At 38.2% G+C, this 19,203-nt stretch overlaps 1 protein-coding gene across 1 annotated transcript in view; it reads left to right on the forward strand.

Moving 5' to 3' along the window:
* The window catches only part of LOC126376946 (dopamine receptor 1-like), a 49,036-nt gene that overhangs the window by 21,709 nt on the left and 8,124 nt on the right, over window positions 1-19,203 (forward strand). Inside the window, exons 5-6 of the mRNA XM_050024496.1 lie at window positions 3,462-3,707; window positions 9,659-9,906. Coding sequence (XP_049880453.1) covers window positions 3,462-3,707; window positions 9,659-9,906 — 494 coding nt within the window. The remainder of the gene's footprint in view (window positions 1-3,461; window positions 3,708-9,658; window positions 9,907-19,203) is intronic.

The following is a 19,203-nucleotide window of genomic DNA, read 5'->3' on the forward strand; positions in this document are numbered from 1 at the left end:
ACGATTTCCCTCAATCAGCGCTTATCGCTATCGACCCACTAGGGTCGATCAATTCTTTCAGATATTTTTCATCTCAGACGACGCCCTGAGCCGAGGTTCGCGCCCAACTGGGCACCCTCAGGCCTGTTGTCTTAAACGTTGTACCGGGTGAGAAGCCTTCAGCGCTCCCCATTTGTCCGGCCAAGTAGTTAATGCCATCTGCGACAAATCTACAATAAGTCACGTAAAATTAAAATAAAAAAGGAACCCTAAAAATTGAATAACGGTTCACAATCTCAACATACGTCAAACACATTGTCTACATTCAATTCGCGCAACCGTGAAATTTTCCTTTACTCTAAAGAAAACATCACTTGAAATCGTAGGCGTCGACAGGCCTACACACCCACCCATCTATACATCGAAGATACAACACCTAGACTCCTAATAACATACGAACGGGTTCTGACAACACATCTGATTAACAGATCAGATATAAGATGCTGGCCAGATATAAAATGTTATCGTGAGGAAACCCACATTCCCGAGAAATGTATTTTCGTAGGTATGTGACCTAACCTGTATTGGGCTGGTTTTCCCTTTGCGGGAAGGGTAAAAAACCGGACCTATCAAATCTTCAGATTGGGTAAGCGGACCCTGTGAAAAATTGGATAATTCTAGGAAGATAATGATGATAATATACGATGCTACCCGACAACGTTCGACCAATCGCGACCCCTGCCTTCACTTTTCGACGTGTAGAATCTTGAATGCACCAATCAGAACGCAGTGCTTCGCTTCCCTCGTCCCCTTCTTACCTCAGCTAGATGAGAGAATAAATTATCATCATAAGTTTTTAAGAGCAACGCTCTTACTGGTGTATTTTTCTCCAATCCTATCAAAAGTCAATTCTAAGAAAAGCTTTTTTCGTTTCGGAAAATGTTTTTCATTAGCTTTAGGTCTGTCTTTATTTAGTTATCCGAATTCCATATTTTATCTTAAACCTAGTACACGACCCACTTAGTTTCATTAAAATCCGTGTCTATCAGGCGGTCTTCTTCTATCGTGTGGGTTGTGAGGTGGACTACCAATTTCATCAACCCTGGTGTCAAGGTTATTGACCCCCCAAAGGCCCCTGACATGACTCATGTAACGACTACGTACTTACATCAGTAAATAGTAACCGGGACCAACGGCTTAAACGTGCCTTTCGAAGCACGGATCGTCATACTTTCGGACAATCAGGTGATCAGCCTGTAATGTCCTAACCAAACTAGGGATCACAAAGTGATATTTGTGATATGTCCCCATCGGGATTCGAACCCGGGACCTCTGGATCGTGAGCTGAGTGAGGCGATAAGGGAAGGATGGGGAGATAAGTAAGGGGGTGAGGCGTGTAATAACAAAACGAAGACTATAGGTGTCTATTACGTTATATCGTCGATGATTCATACGAAAAGCAATGATGAATTACCGTAATATTGCAAACGAGATGAAAATATTTCGTGCGATTTCACACACGCTGATTGTGACATTATACCTACGTTAAAAGACTATGTCTTATAATAAAATAATATATACTTTATTATTTGTATATTTTAACCAATGATTGTCAAATTGTTTTAACAAATTTGTTTTCGAAATCATGTTTGGATCATAAATGATTATCACGTGCTCAAGGATGAAGGAAAATATCGTGAGCAAACCCACATTCGTTAGAAATACATTTTCAGAGGTGTGTGACCTAACCTGTATTGGGCTGGTATTCCCTTCACGGGTTAAAAGGTCAGACAGGCAGTCGCTTCTGTTAAAAGCTGGGTCTGTCAAATCTTCAGGTTAGGTAAGCGGATCGCGTGAAAAACGGGATAATGTAGGTAGATGATGATGATGATGATTTTTTGTATATTTCCCAAAATCTTAGTATCGTTTACTGCTCATGAGAGGATTTCAGGATCCATTAAACAATTAGAATCCAGTTCAAACAAAAAATGCGGAAATACTATTGCACCCTACAGGTCCTAGCCAAAAGGTTTTCATTTATGATAACGCTACGCTGACGCTACGATAACGCTACGATAATGCTACGCCAACGCTACGAAAACACTACGAATTCGTTACGATAACGGTACGCTGTTCATAAATATTATATATGCAAACAACATAGACGAATCACGTAACATTTCATCAAGCCCGCATGAGGTCCTGTGTCGGTGGCACGTGTAGCACCAGCATAATATTTAGGCAAAGCCGTCATAGACTAAGTACTAACCTAGAGGCCCCATCACAAAGGGGCCCCACGCCCCTCACGTCACATCATAATTGGACTCACGCCGCAAATGGGCATAATTGGTTCGATAATTAGGTAGATGAAAAGTGGGAACTAAATTACATGATTGCGGCGAAGCAAAACGGAGGGCTATATTTTTGGCTGCTATGTATTCATGTATGTGTGTACGCACATCTGTTCCCACTTAACTTCTGAACCACCTGTCAGAATTTATGAATAGAAGTGTCTGTACAAGCGTCTTGACTGTCCGCTGGTTAAAAGCTGGGTCGTCACATTAATTTTCAAACAAGTGACTCAGTATAACGCTAACAAAAACGTGTGGACACTCTTTGCGATGTGCGCAAATGTCCTTTTTGTTGAATCCATAAAACCGGCACTAGTCGCCACTATCCACGTAACGTCATAAGGTAGCTTACATCGGTCTTACAGAAAGCTCATGTAAGTACCGGTACTTAGTTCATCTTGCAACATACCCTACGGATACACTACCCCAATTGTGATATAGTCGTGAGCTTATGTTATGTAGTTATAAGATAACTTAAACAGCCTATATACGTCCTACTACTGGGCCCAGGCCTCCCCTCTGTCAACCGGAGGGGGTCTGGAGCATCCTCCAACACGCTGCGCTACTGCGGGTTGGTGGAGATATTTTACGGCTGTCACGGGGCAATACTTTCACGCGCCCTCTGAAGCACGGAATCATATTACTTTTTCGGACAATCAGGTGATTCAAGCCAGCAATGTCCTTACCAAACAAAGGACAGACTCACAAAGTATACGGCAAGATACGGTAATACTTATGAGCCAATATTTGCTGCCCCCAAACTTATAACATGGCCGGTCACTCGTATTCTGTCGGCGTATTTTAAGTTGAAATGGTGCTCAATAATTGCTGCCGACTCAATTCCGCCTAGTGACCAGACATTTGCTTCTATGGTATTTTAGAAATAAAATAACATTTAAAGGTGACCGATGGTTCTGATGTCAGGACCGCGCGTCACTTGGCGTGTTTATGGCTATAGAGGTCAAGATACAGTAATATTTATGAGATAATAATTACTGCCTTCAAATGTATATCATGGTCTACCTCTTGGGATATAGTCATGAAGCTTATGTTACTTATATTATGACCTAAAAAGTTAATTTTTTATCCGCCATTTTATACATAAATGCTGAATATTTCAATCTCTTTCAGATACGGCCGGTGGGTCACACGTCGCGTGGCCATAATCACAATCGCGATGATATGGCTTCTAGCTGCCCTGATCAGCTTCCTGCCCATCTCTCTGGGTTTGCACCGACCTCACGAAGAGTTTGCAGCGACTCAGAAGCCACCAAGATATCCAACTTGCGCCCTGGTTCTAACCCCGACGTACGCCGTGGTGTCGAGCTGTATATCCTTCTATCTACCGTGCATAGTCATGATTAGTATTTATTGCAGGTGAGTTTGTTATCACTGTTTAAACAGTTTGTGTATTTGTGTTCTGTTTGTTGTTGTTGTTTGTTTGTTTGTTGTGTTACTTTCCGGGGCGTAAAGTATTCGCGCGATGTCCCGTTTTATTTATTTATAAAGAGACACCAACAGTTTATATTATTCAAACATTAAATGAAATAAAAGAAACGTCAGGACTGAAAGACTTTCCAGGCTACGTACCCAAAAAATAATATAGATGGCGCTGTCGAAATTTAACGTGATAATAACCTATTTTTTCATCTTCTTCTTTTATCGTGTGGGTTGTGAGGTGGATTACCAACCCCATCAACCCTGGTATCAGGGTTATTACTGAGCCGGCATAGGCCCCTGATATGACTCATGTAACGACTACTTACTTACATCAGTAAGTAGTTACCGGGACCAACGGCTTAACGTACCTTCCGAAGCACGGATAATCTTACTTTCGGACAATCAGGTAATCAGCCTGTAATGTCCTAACCAAACTAGGGAACACAAAGTAATTTTTGTGATATTTCGCCACCGGGATTCGAACCTAGGTCCTCCGGATTCGTGAGCCTAACGCTCAACCACTGGACCACGGAGGCCGTTATTTTTTCATTACTCAGGTACTTACATAATTAATCAAAAATATAATGTAACGGCAGAAGCGTACCTACTTATGATATTTGGATCACATTATAATTTTGTATTTATCATTTATATAAGATACATTTATTATTTACCTACTTATGTATTTTTTTATATTGTATATTTGCATCTTGATCGATACTCGTCCCCAAAAACTTAGAACCGGTATACTTGAAGTTGCTCTACTTTACTACTCAATTTTGCGAAAACTGCAGCCTTAATTCAAGACTACTGCTATTTTCACTCGAAGTACAGACGTTGGACATTAACTCCGTTCCCTCGCTTTAGTTATTTCTCGTCTACCAGCAGCTATTTGAACAAGCCCTTACAATATTATCACTCCATTTACTAGTACATTACGCGTGGTCAACAGCTTCCCCTTCCGCCGGAGAAATTTATAGAGGGTTATCTGTTGACTACTTGTTGAGAGAAAATAGGGTAAATATCATATATCTAGGTAGGTATATATACTTGGACTTTGCCATAGAATAAGGAATAATACTACGTACTACTACGTAGAACGGCGTTGGGTTGAGGAGCTCGGTGGCGCAGCGGTTAACGCGCTCGGTCTGCGATTGTTGAAGTTAAGCAACTTTCGCAAAGGCCGGTCATAGGATGGGTGACCACAAAAAAAAATTTCATCTCGAGCTCCTTCATGCTTCGGAAGGCACGTTAAGCCGTTGGTCCCGGCTGCATTAGCAGTCGTTAATAACCATCAATCCGCACTGGGCCCGCGTGGTGGTTTAAGGCCCGATCTCCCTATCCATCCATAGGGAAGGCCCGTGCCCCAGCAGTGGGAACGTTAATAACAAAATAAATCTACATAGGTAAATGAAAATCCAAGCTACCACCTTGACATTTCAATCACACCCCTTAATTAATGCGTAGAGTGACCTTACCAATGAGTTTACCTATCCACTTGAAGGCTCTACACTGACTAGGTTTATAGACGTGACTGTCTGTGAAGTTTTACCAATATTAAAAGCGCCTTATAAATAGCTTGGTTATCCAGATGTTCCCAAAGTGTCCCCCTAGCATACCCCGGACACTTCGATTCGAACATTTCAAAATTCCAACATATAAAATATAACATAAGCATATATAAACTTAACAATTAAATATTCTTAATCTTAACGTTACAAATAATTAAAACTAGACTACTACAACAAAAAACAAAAAGAAACAAAAGTACACGCAAGTATAAACAGTCTACATACGTGCCACTGCTGGACACAGGCTTCCTTTCAATCGACCGGAGCTATGGAGCATACTCTACCACGCTGCTCCACTGCGGGTTAGTAGACCTGTTTTTACGGCTAATAGCCAAAAGCATCAGCTTAACGTGCCCATCGAATCATGGAATCGTCTTACTTTTCCGGACAATCAGGTGATTCAAGCCTGCAATGTCCTTACCAAACAAAGGACAGTCTCACAAAGTGATTTCGACAATGTCTCCTTCGGAAATTGAACCCGGACCAAAAAAGAACCGGACAATAAATGAAAAGAACTTTATTCAATCAGAAAAACTTTTGCTTAAATTAATGCAATCCAATTCACTATCAGTTGTGACAGAAAAAAAGAGCCTCAGCGTTGCTGCTGCTTTTCAGTTACTCATTTGATGGTAGTAGATGTACTTATTCAATTTTTATTTATTTTCGAATTCGTGTTTGGATCATAAATAAATGATCACGTACTGAGCGGTGAAGGAAACTCACATTCCCGAGAAGTATGTGACATAATCTGTATTGGACTGGTTTTCCCTTCGCGGGAAGAAATGTCAGACAGGCCGTCGCTTCTGTAAAAAACCGGACCTGTCAAATCTTCAGATTAGGTAAGCGAACAGTGTAAAAAAGTGTTTTTTAGTATTTTTGGGGCATAGCTGAAAGCGTTGTGGCACTCCCTCAATGTCGGAGTGTCACAACATATTGCTGAGCTGACGAAATAAGGTTTAGTTACCTACTATGAGTAACCAACTGTATACCAATACCTACTTATATCTAAAATAAATTATTTATATTCTATTCTATTCTAAAAACAGGACAACGCTAGGAAGTGTGGGTGATTTGGTATTATAACGAATTTGAGTTCCTAAAATAGTCTGTGGAAATTCATAAATAATATTATTACTATGTAAGCGCTTATAATATTATTCAATAATCGCAGTTTACAAAGGCTCTTACAAAATCTGTCAACCGAGAGCTGACGTGTCTCATAATAAAACAAAGCGTGTCTTCGATAAAAGGATTATCTGTTGTCATTATCTTGAGTGTTGCGCAAGACATCTCTTGTGTTTCATTGTCTCGGAGGACAACTGACTGTAGGTGCTTACGCTTTGAAGTACAGTTCTACAAGTGCTAATGGAATGGGAGACAGAAAGGGAGGTGTTAGCGACAAGACTTAAATGCTTCGCCTCTTATGTAATTCAACTCGTGATCGGGTGCTGCGTATGTGGATAGGCCTGCTTCTGTCAGGGAGCTCATAAAGACACACTTCTGTGAAAAAGTTACATTCACTTACCTTCCACTGCAATTGGAATACACAGGCTTGTCCAGTGTGTCAGGATCGAAGCAAATGGAATTCTATAGTGTCTGCTTACCCCGGTGGGAAATAGGCGTGGAATACCATTGTATTTAAGTTTTTATATAATACAAACTGGACTTAAAAAAGAAAGGAACACATAAAACAGTAGGAGTAGGGCCCTGTTCTGGGAGGTTTTCTGGCCACGTCTTTCCCTCAGCAATACAGCTGGTATGGTAGCAATGTGGTAGTAGATTTACAGCTAGTTACATAACAAGTAATTTAATTTTTGACGTTCAAAAAGCTTTAAATATAATAAGCCAATTTTGAAGAATATTTTTTTCTTATTTTTTTGAATAACAACATACGCAGTTTGTGTACTGGTATATTAAATATATCCTATACTTAAAGGTTGCCTGAAAGAGATTACTACTTAGCAATACGACCGCTTATTGTACTCTTTGTATTTCTCTTTGGTTTTGTATTTCCTGTTTTAGTATTTGTTATGTTATGTTGACGCTCGCTGCGGTCGCGCGTGACCATTTATTACTTTTTAATTTTGACATTTGACATTTTTTTTATGGCTAACTTCTTCTTACGTAGCGTGTTTTTCGGTTGCTCATATATGTAAAGCGTTTATTTATACGCAAAAATCAAGAAGAACAACTTTTATTATTTACAATATTTTGTTTTTAATATTATTAAATATCTGTGTATTAATATCTACCATGTTTTGGTAAATAAATGATTTGTATTCGTACCGTATGGAATGGCGCCAAAATGCTGTTCCGAACTCCGTTTTTGTTTACCAATCTAAAAGCTGACACTTGACTTTACAAAGTTAGCAATTCAAACTTGGCCCCCTCATTTTCTTTATTTCACTGATGAGTTTCATTAAGTGCGTGTTCACACCAAACGTATAGTCAGCCGCCGATTGTGCGCAGGCTCACTATAAGCCTCAGTGTGAACGTAAAAATAAATGGTATTTTTTGTTCACATTAAGCTTACAATACGCTGTAGCTGACAATACGCCATTGGTGTGAACAAAACAGTCGGCTTGTATACGTTCACACCAAATGCGTACGCTGAGCGGCCGACTATTTTTCATATAAAAGAGCTGAGTGGCTTGACTGAACTGAATTGAAAACAATCCGCCGGCCGATTTGAATCCAATACGCTGGCGTTCAGCCGCGTAGCCAATCAGCGTCCGCGGCGGTAGTGACGCACTTTATTAGTCGGCCGCCGACTATCAGCGTCTACGCATAGCGTCATGGCGTATTGTCGGTTTGGTGTGAACGAAAAAGCGAATATGTATGGAATTACAATACACTGCGTAACGCTCGCTCACTGTCGGCGGCTGACAGTCAGTTTGGTGTGAACACTGCCTAAGGCGTCGAAAGATAAAAACTTGAATTAACTACAGCAAGTTTTAATTTGAGTGATAAAACAAGTCACGATTCTTACACCGAATGACATGATGTTAAAATGTACGTAGTAAATTTTCGTGACGGAATGAAAAATGGATTCCTGGAATACTTTCGAAATTTTGTACTTAACTTCTTTGGAAAAGTTCAACTGGAAAAGATTGAACGCTCACTAACTTCTGGAACCAGTCAGTTGTCGGTATTCATCTTCAGCTTCCTTGTAAAACTTTCTTAGCTTTTGAAAACATAAACAAAACATAAGACCACGGTGGTATCCCAATTGGGGTAGTCAGAGTACACCCATCGCAAGATAAACTTAGTACCCACGCCTCATGCTTTCTGTTATAATGTGTGATTTTTTTGTTTGACGTGACTTATTGTAGATTGGCCGCAGATGGCATTAACTATTTGACCGGACAAATAAGTAGCGCTGAAGGCTCTCACCCGGTACAACGTTTAAGACAACAGGCCTGAGGGTGCCCAGTTGGGCGCGAACCTCGGCTCAGGGCGTCGTCTGAGAGGAAAAATATTTGAAAGAATTGATCGACCCTAGTGGGTCGATGGCGATAAGCGCTGAATGCGGGAAGTCGTCGACCACGCCGGCGGGGTCGGTATCGGGGTCCTGAAGTGTTCGGTGTCGCGAGCTGATTGGCTGCCTCTATGGCTAGAGTAATCGGGTCGTCGGGACGTATATTACGTCCTTCGGACGCCGATACTTTTCGGTACCGTCCCTAAGCGGAATGTATTCGGAAGGTTATAATGTGTGTGTCGAACCAATTGTGTTAGTAAAAACCAGGATTCGAACCGGCGCTCGCCGTTTGAGAAGCAAGCCCGTGAACCACAGGACCAAAGTGACTTAGCTTTTGACTTTTATCAATCTGTCTCTGATTATCCGATTAGGATATATTATTCAATTTATCAAATCAGATCAAATTAAACTTTATTGCACACAACATTAAAAAAAAACTACACAAACGGATGATAGATACAGTACAATCTGGCGGCATTATTGCTAAGCAGCAATTTCTCCAGGCAACCAGTGGTAGGGAAACATTTACTTATTACAATTTGGTGCGGGACAGTGCGACATCTTGTATAAAATTATAAAATAGTAACATAAAAAAAACAAATAAAAAATAAAGAATAAAATAAAGTAGAAATATATAAAAAATATAGAATATATGAATATATTTTTTTACTGGACATAATAAAAAAATAATTGCCAAAAAAAGAAATATAATAAATACAAATAAAAATACATACATATACCCATTTATATCAGACGTATATATTATAATTATATATTTATGGTGAGAACCGCAAAATTTTATACTGATAAAAGGAATTAAAATGAACCTTTTCCCTCAGATTGTACTGCTACGCCCAGAAGCACGTCAAGTCCATCCGGGCGGTTACCCGGACGGTCCAAATGCCGGATAACCGGACCAAGTCCGTCCGCACCCGGGTACACACGCACGTCCACTCGTCCCCGTACCACGTGTCCGACCACAAGGCTGCCATCACCGTGGGCATCATCATGGGCGTGTTTCTTCTGTGCTGGGTACCCTTCTTCTGTGTCAACATCGTCGCTGCCTTCTGCAAGACTTGTATACCTGGTGAGTTCAAACCCCCGATACCGACCCCGCCGGCGTGGTCGACGATTTCCCTCATTCAGCGCTTATCGCTATCGACCCACTAGGGTCGATTAATTCTTTCAAATATTTTTCCTCTCAGACGACGCCCTGAGACGAGGTTCGCGCCCACCTGGGCACCCTCAGGCCTGTTGTCTTAAACATCGTACCGGGTGAGAGCCTTCAGCGCTCCCCATTTGTCCGGCCAAGTAGTTAATGCCATCTGCGGCAAATCTACAATAAGTCACGTCACAAAAAAAAAACAAAAAAAAAGGTGAGTTCAAATCAATATATATTTATGAAAACATTCTGTATCTCTCCTTCCGAGAAACTGTGAAAGACATACAATACAAGGAAAACAAATGTCGTACGGCATCTTGCTGTGGGGTCATGCTGCAGATGTGAACAGCATTTTTGTTCTGCAAAAGCGGGCCATTCGGGCGATTTACAAATTGGGACCCAAGATGTCACTTAGAAATAAATTTAAAGAAATTAATATTTTAACTATGGCATCACAATATATCTTTGAAAACTTAATATATGTAAAAAAACATATAGGATTATTTGCAAAAAATAGCGATCGGCACATTGTTAATACCCGGAATAAAAATAAACTTGCTTTACAAGTCAGTCGATTACATAAGATTACTAAATCTTTTAAGGGGCAATGTATACGTTTTTACAATAAGATTCCCATTGACATTCAGAATTTGCCTTTCAACTGCTTTAAGAAAGTAGTTAAACAAAAACTTTACAAAAAAGGTTATTATAAAGTTAGTGATTATTTAGAAGATATGAATGCATGGGATTAACTGTCTGAGAACTGATATTAGGCAGCTAAATTACTCAATTGTATATCAATATTTTATGTTTATTTTTATTTTTTTTAAAAGAACGTCTAGGGCCCTGTGCCGAGGTTTTTCTTGCAGCTTCTTTTCCCCGGCTATACAGGTTGTGAGAAGCTGCAGAAGTTTTAGGCGGATGAGACGTTCGTTATGTAAAAATTGACGATTCAAAGTGTAACTATGTTACCTACTGAATAAAGATATTTTTGAATTTTGAATTTTGAATCAAATTGTTATCCGAAATTCTAGATTACTTAAGTAAATTACCTATAATTAGGGTAACAATTACTCTTGTTTATATATATGTAACTTGTAATGTATTTATTGTTGTTAACTCTGTTGGTGACCATAAATAAATAAAAAATAAAATAAATTAAAATCATCGATTTTGGGAAGCGATGTTTACGTTTATAAAAATTACCAGACAATATTTTGAATTTGTCAGAAACGTAAATCTCATGTGAAGCTTACTTTATGTAAAAAAGCCTATTATAAGATTAATCATTACCTAAATGATAACAGTATGAAATGTGTTCCTCTAGTTATTAAATAACTTGTAATGTAAACCTGCATTGATATAAAACATGTGTTGCTATCGCGGATTCTTATCATTTCTTCTCCTCAGCCATAACACCTTGCGAAATGACGTAGATTCAAAAATGTTAAATTGACCTTCACGAAAACTTTTTTAAAATTGAACTTAATGATCCTGATTGCTAATTTCTGTTCTTCAATTCTTCTATTTTTTTACAGACAAGAAAAATCACTTTACTATGTTTTTGTGTGTAATATAGTGATTCATTCATTCACAACTCACGTCTGTAATTTCTATCAAATCAAATGTACTTTATTGGGCACAAAAAAAACATTAAAATATTTATAAAAAACGCATAGCAACAGTGCAAAACAGCGACGTGTTCTCACGTAAATGTTTAACCAACTGAGAATAAACACGGATAGCTTTTGTATATATCTGAGCTTATCCGGCGGCGTAAAGTGCATCAGGATATACTCGTAGTTTAGACTGAACAGTAGGTGCACTCCATACAAGCGTTTGTCTCTCACGCTCAAACAAATTTTATTTTTATTTTACTTTCTTTTTGTCCTGCTGTTATCCAACTAAAGCAATTTTTTTAATGAGATGTTTCAGTGCTTCGGTAGGGCGTTAAGCCGTTGGTCCCGGCTATTAGCCGTAAAAAAACAACTTTCACCGACCCGCTGTGAAGCAGTGTGGTGTATTTTATAGTATACACCCCTCCGGTTGATTAAAGGGATGACTGTAGACAGCAGTGGGACGCATATAGACTGTTTATGTTATGTTAATTCTAATGCCAATCGTGGCTGCAAATTTCATGTGTTGTTTCAATTTCTCTCTCTAGTTATCTTCTGAAGTTTGTAGTACTTACAACCACATCCCGGATACTAGATACAAAACACCTTGTTTTACACAGGCACTACACTTTGACGTTGTCGTAGACCTGTGTGCGTCGCGTTTGACGCCCATTCGATTAAATACTAAAGTAAGACCGAGGGGGTGAGGTAAACTTAGCTCAACCGCTGGTGGGGAGCGGAGAATTGCCGTCATATATGTACTATTCTTCCTTATTCTATGGTTCTACTCAACCCAAGCAATTTTGTACAGTGTACAAATATTCTTTTGCTATGTCCAAACTTTACTTCGCTGCCGCCGTGCAACATACTTCACCTGCATAATACATTTACTGCAAGCAACGACCCAGAGAGATATGATGCTGGTACTGAGATTAAAAACAAGTGAAAAACGAACCGTAATATTTTTTGGGAATTGAATTGCTCTAGAGTAATGGTAATTGGAAAATGCGCTGCATATTTTTCATAACTAATTTAAGAGTCACGCTCTTGTCGGTGTAGCATTCTCCATGCTACATTTTTAGGGAAAAATAGAGCAATGGTTTCCCTCTGGCCTTCTGCGCCGCAGTAGTCTGTCTGACGCGTGTGGTATCCCACTCGCCCAGAGTAGTATATTTCAAAGCTGTACTAGGCGTCCTGTCCTGCGCCTCTGAATAGTACAAACAGTTAATACTGCCCTCTGTCAGGTTCCAGGTTACCGTCCCTGTGACTTGCCCCTTCCGTCCTGCATTGCTAACTTGCTGCATTGATACTTTCACACGATATAATTTATTGAACATACTCGTTACATAAGCTCACTATATCCCATTTGGCACAGCCAGAGGTACATCCATCGCAAGATGAACTAAGTACCCACACCTCACCGAGCTTTCTGTTAGGCCAACGTGATATAATTTAAAGATGTACAAATATCATCAGTTTTCCAGAGCACCGCTTATGCTATATAATTGCTGACAGAGTAAATGACCCTATAGTTGAGCTCTGGACAAGAATACATTGTGGTCCTTGTCCAATGTTTAAGTAGTTATTTATGGCAATGTTATGATTATGTTTGCTGTTTGCACCATAATCGGTGCTAGAGGTTATGTTGTCATTTCCATAACATGACTATAGAGGTAGAGTCCCGGACTTTTGGAAAGCATGCTTGCGGCCGGCTTGGCAGGTGCCATAGCCCCTTTTAACCCCAGTATTCCGGTCTACTACCCCCAAACCACTAGCTCAACCCCCAATAGCTTAAATGAGAATAGGTGCTCAGCGCGTAGGTATAAGGTTCCCGCAAAATATCGATATGCACACTTTTGTGCGTCTGTGTGTGTGTATGTAGGAAAGTGAGTAGAACGAACCGTAACATTGATAAGAAAGTAAGAGATAATAGGTACTATGGAAGGATGATGAATAAGGATTTGGTTGTTTATGGTATGAATTTAGAATGGTAAATGAATGGGACCGAAGAAAGTTTTTTATTTTTTTAAATGAAAAGGGATGTCTATGATTGCCAAAAATAACTTTAAGTTAAATGAACTGGACTGAATTGTTTCTACAGATGTACTTTTCAATCAAGACGTCGAAGTTATAAACTTGAGCAGTTTTCTAAAGCAAACTCAATAAATAGAATTTAAATTGATCACGACAAGATTTCTAAATTAATGGTGAACTTTATTCAGATATCAGTTGTTATTGGCAGATTCTAAAGCTGATGCCACACAGAGCTGTAACAGAACGCACCACAATAATCGTCGCGGATGGAGTCATCTAGTTTATTTTCAATAAACTTTAATGAACATCAATAATGCGCATAATAACGGGTTCTTACCGCGTTTGGGTGGGGATATGAGACTCCCGATATAAAATAAATAAAAACCGCGTAAACTTAAAACAATGTATCAATAATGCGTTCATATATTTGTCTAAAAGTTAGTACTTAACAGTTAACTAAAAGCTTTGGCTATGGGGTGAAATATTTTTTTCGACATTTATTTATTATTTTCGTCTTTTTGAATTTACATTTTTATTGTTATAAGTTTCTTTTATTTTTTATGACTTTAGACAGGAAAAACATAACATAATAAGAACTTTGAGAAACATGTAGGCTTTGTTTCAACTTTAAGCTTCATAATTTCATAGACCTACAAACAAATGGAATTCAGTGGTCTCTGCTTGCCCTGGTGGGAGGTAGGCGTGAGTTTGTGTATGTATGTATGTATGTATCTACAAACCAATATGGAAGTGATAATGATATTCTAGTGATTATACCATTATGTATGTCTGTGCCCAGCGGTGGGACGTATATAGGCTATTTATGTTTATGTATACCATTATGAAACTACTTATTTCTTAATTTGAATCTAGTGTTTTCTATAAGCCAACTATTTTTATTTATTTTATAAATTTAACGCCATCTTTTAGGGAATAGATTTGGTTAAGTACGTCTACTCGTACATAGATGGAGTGGGAAAGGGACTGCCATTTGTGAGAAGCAGGACTTCATTTCTAGGCAGCTTGATAGCTAGAAGTCACTGTAGTACCATAGCTTGCCAATAGATGGAGCTGTACGATATCAATAAAAATAATCAACCAGGGGATTATTAATGAAACATACAATTTTTCTCCAAAACTGCTTTATTTACTATTGATGTTCATAATTAACAATGTACCTTTGATGTGAGAAACAGTAGCGTGCTTGTAGGCTTAAATCTTTCATCTTGCTAAATCTGTCCGTCATTCACATTTGTTTTCCTATAATTTTCTTGAATATCTGCAACAGATACCAGCTTTGGAGTAAATATCTGTCCCTCCTGGTTCTTTGGACGATTCTGAAAGTAATTAATAACTGAAATTAGGGGTAAATTTTATGTAAGAGCATAATCACTGTCTAGTACCTACTAAGACGATGACTTGCATTTACTTATTGTTTCTACAGGTATTATTTATGATTCACAGGACTCTAATAAACTAATAAAAACATGTAAATACAATAGGAGTAGGATTCATTATTATTCTCAAAACAATATGAAGGGAGATCAAATCTCATCATGAAAGCCAGTTTTAAGCGAAACCGTTTTGCTAATAACTTTTTATTTTATGTATCAGTCCAGAAACTATTGGTTGATTTCATGTCTGGTAGGTATGTAATTTACTAATTATTATATTACTCATCAATAAAACAAGGTTGTTAGTGACTGAGCATGTGTAGGAATCTAAGGAATATTTGAAAAATTTCATCTGTTAATATCTCATTAAATCCTAAACAGATTCAAATAATTCTTGTAGTCCTGATAAGAACTATCTCCCCACACATGGAGTTAAGTAATAAAATTTGGCTTGATTGCTGTTTGATAGTTGAAATTATCATAAGAAAAATTGGAACAAATGGTTGAAACAGTGACATTTTGCATTACGATTTTTCTATAAAATACTTAACGAATACAAAAGGTATTTATTAATTTCATACCTGGCGAGTGAATATTTTATAGGATACATTATAAACATCGTCAAGAAGTCTTCAATCTTACTAATTATTGTAGCTAAATACCGTACGTTGCATCTTATTTTGTCTTCCTTCCATTATGATTCCCACTATTTTGTAGTCACAATAAACACGATCTGAAAGGTTTCATAATTATATTTAACACAAAAAGTACACTAATTGTCCAAACAATACAAACCACACTACTTGATTCAACTGTTTTGTTTAACTGTGAGAACGAATGAAGGATATGTTCAGTTTACGTCACAGGAATACATAGATTATAAAAAGGTATACGAAATTTTAGAGTTTGTTAATTAGGATTCGAGATAGGGATGTTATTTTGAAAGAATATGTACGAATTTATGGAATAAAATTATTTAAAATACAAAAATAGACATTAGGATAGTTTGAATTTTCGCGGGAGTAGCAAGCACCAAAAGGGTGTCGATGTAAAAATATATGAATGAAGGGTTTTGAGCTGGTATATTTTACAAAATTGAAAATAATAGCTATATTACGTAGTATTTCTTGTTGAAATTGATTTATAAAGCAAACGAAGTTCGTACCTATTGTTTAAAATATTATTCTAATTTTTTAGAACTGTGATTCGCGAAAATTGAAAAAATCATGGAAAAAAAAGTAAAACTAAAATAATGCCAAGTGTGAATCGCATTATTTGGAGGGGTTCCGTGCCTACGATTGAAAGAACATTTAGTGAACAAAAACATGAACGTGAGTTGATCGTGAATTTTATATTGCTAGTATGTTGTCGTTGTTAATGACAAGCCAAAACATGCATTGGAGGATCGGGTTTGTAGAGTGGGGGATCTTTTTAAATGTTTGATTTATTGTGTTTCTTTGAATTTGTAGTTGTGATGGCAATGGAGATGCATTGTTTTTGAAAGTTTCAGCTACCTAATTGTCACAGTTTAAGAGATATAGAGGAATTTAGGTATTTTCATGGTTTTTGTCTCCAAAAACGGAACCGTTTTTGGATTGTTGACAAGGTGTTGTATTGTACGCGTTTTAGACCCTAAAATAGAACAATCTAGAAGTCACGCCACTTTCGCGTACACAGAGAAACAGCCAATAAGGTTGAGGAGCTTGGTTTGTGTAGATTATGTAAATTACAGATGTGTGCGAGAAACGTCAGGCAAATGGTCGAGCGAGTGTTTGGCTTTTTAGAAATTCTACAAAATTGGATATATTTTTTATCTAAAATTCTGCAGTTCTGATTTGATAAATTAAATAGAATTTGATTAAATAAATAACATCATTAGTATTATAGTCTACTTAAGAATAAAAATAAAATTAAATGAATATTTTTATGTCAATAGGAAGTATGAGATTTTCAATAAATACCTCGATTGTCAATGTCGGGTAAATGTCATTTGGATGTTTTTGAGGCGCTAGTGGTAGCAATATCGCGATTGCCTGATAGATGAGAGGGAGCATAACGGGTATAAAAGGGGTTTTGCACGATTTTTTGAGGAACTTCGCTCGGAGCAAGAACAGCAGGAGGTGCTGCCGGTTTAGGAATTTCAAGTCGGACTAGCTATTCTGTAAGTTGGTAGGGATCCGTTCTGCTGGATTACCAGCTGTTGCGACTTTTGAGAGCTCCGTAGCTCAGGATTACAGTGCGCGATTATTATTTTGTCAAAATATGTAAATTTGCTCTTTAATCAGCTATTCGAACCTTCCGTGGTGTAGCTGGTCGTCTACCGCGCTAGAATAGGGATTAGAATTAGTTTCCGTGCGTAGATTACGTGAAATATTTAGGGTTTTGTCCGACAAAAGTCCGCGGAGTGCGCTGTAGGGACCTTGTTAGGTTTAAAATAGGAAGTGTGGTGTACTAATTACCTTTTCTTTCAGGCATCGTTGGAAACAGGTCTGAGATCATCAGATCTCAGACGACAGGTACAATTTTACGCTAAAGATAGGGCCCGATAGGAGTAGGATGTGTCAAAAGTGTGTAGGGAAGCTTGCGAACGTAGGGATCATGTGCTGCTTGTGATTGTTTACCTTTGTTTGTGTTTTGTTATTATTTATGTTATTTTATGTATTTAGTTTATGTATGTTTATCTATTTAACTTTTTGACAGACACTTTACTGACGCGTAGGGAATGACTGCTTGCGATATATTCCGACTGGATTTTATTATCTTATTGGTTATGTTTGAGCTGTGTGTCAATGTTAACAATGAAAATTGTACATATTGCCGCATAGACTGAACAAAAATGTTCTTCTTGTAGTTCTGTGTGTTGCGATTCACATTTCGAGGTAATATAATTATTGCCTGGAGATGGGGAGATCAGTATGCAGAATGAGGTATCCTTGTTTTAGAGGTAACCTCATGGATTTAGATTTTTACCTTATATTGTGAACCTAGACTGTTGGTCCAGGTTGGATTGTAATCTTGCTGTGTTTTATTGTAGTTAGAATTCCCCCGAGGATTCTATTCGAAAACCAATCTGAAGTTACACAGGGTGAACCTTTATGGTTTACGGCCTGCTACCTCACTGTGTCAATGTAGAATAATTGTAGGAACAGTTGTTGTTACCACTGTAACATGGTTCTGGATTGTTCTATAGTGGTGCTTTGGGAGATACAGCTATCTACAGGAGTGGGGCGGTGAGATATTATTATCCATGACCTTCTTTCTGATATTGGGACAGGATGACCATCCGCCAATATGAGATGAAGCTAGATAATCAGTATCGAGCCAGCGCTGCGACTTGGATAGTCAGGTTGGATTGCCTCCTCCTGATGAGCGGTTGTGCGTGGCGATGCTTTCGAGTATGAAGACTCTAGCCGATGCCATATAATCAGTAGTAGTATTGTATGGTATGGGTCAACTTTGTCCTCTTGTGTTATAATGTAAATTTATTATGACCCACTCTGGACCTATCAGTTTATTGTGGCTTATTAAGCCATGTAAATAATACAATTAATTACTAATTTTAAATTGAATTACAAAAGTCTAGATACCATGAGATGAAGGTAATGGTATTGATAATGGCTTTTGAATAAACTTATATACTCTGAATCTGTGTTGTTATTTCACCTATGTGACTTAACATGACTTCTTATATACTTACTTACTTGTATTGTCCGGGCCTGCCTGGCTTGATTACACTGATATACAAACCAATTCAACACAATTTATTTGTGTTATTTTACTATTCATCTACCTGATAATACCTTAATGTCACTGCTGCTAGTTTGTGACATACCTAACATACCTATACCTTGTCCGGGGGTTTACCTGGCCTGATTTCACTATTCAACTTGTTTGCTTACTAACATGCAATATTATTGCAATAATGCATTTATGCATAACAATTACATCCAGTTTGACTGCATATATTCTTGTGATTCATGGTTGGTGTCATATTCATGACCATCCATCTCACACTCATACTTATTCCTATGGCTGGTGTTATTGCAATGCCGCTGAAGCCATAGTAGGGACGTTAGGGACATTTTTGCTTAGTATATTCGGGGTCAATCCAGTTCGGTAGTCTCTGCTTCTGTTGATCCTCTTGCACTGTGGTGTATTGGGGGGAGGACAGTGATGAG

The sequence above is a fragment of the Pectinophora gossypiella genome, chromosome 22 (genome assembly GCF_024362695.1).
Source record: "Pectinophora gossypiella chromosome 22, ilPecGoss1.1, whole genome shotgun sequence".
NCBI lineage: Eukaryota > Metazoa > Arthropoda > Insecta > Lepidoptera > Gelechiidae > Pectinophora > Pectinophora gossypiella.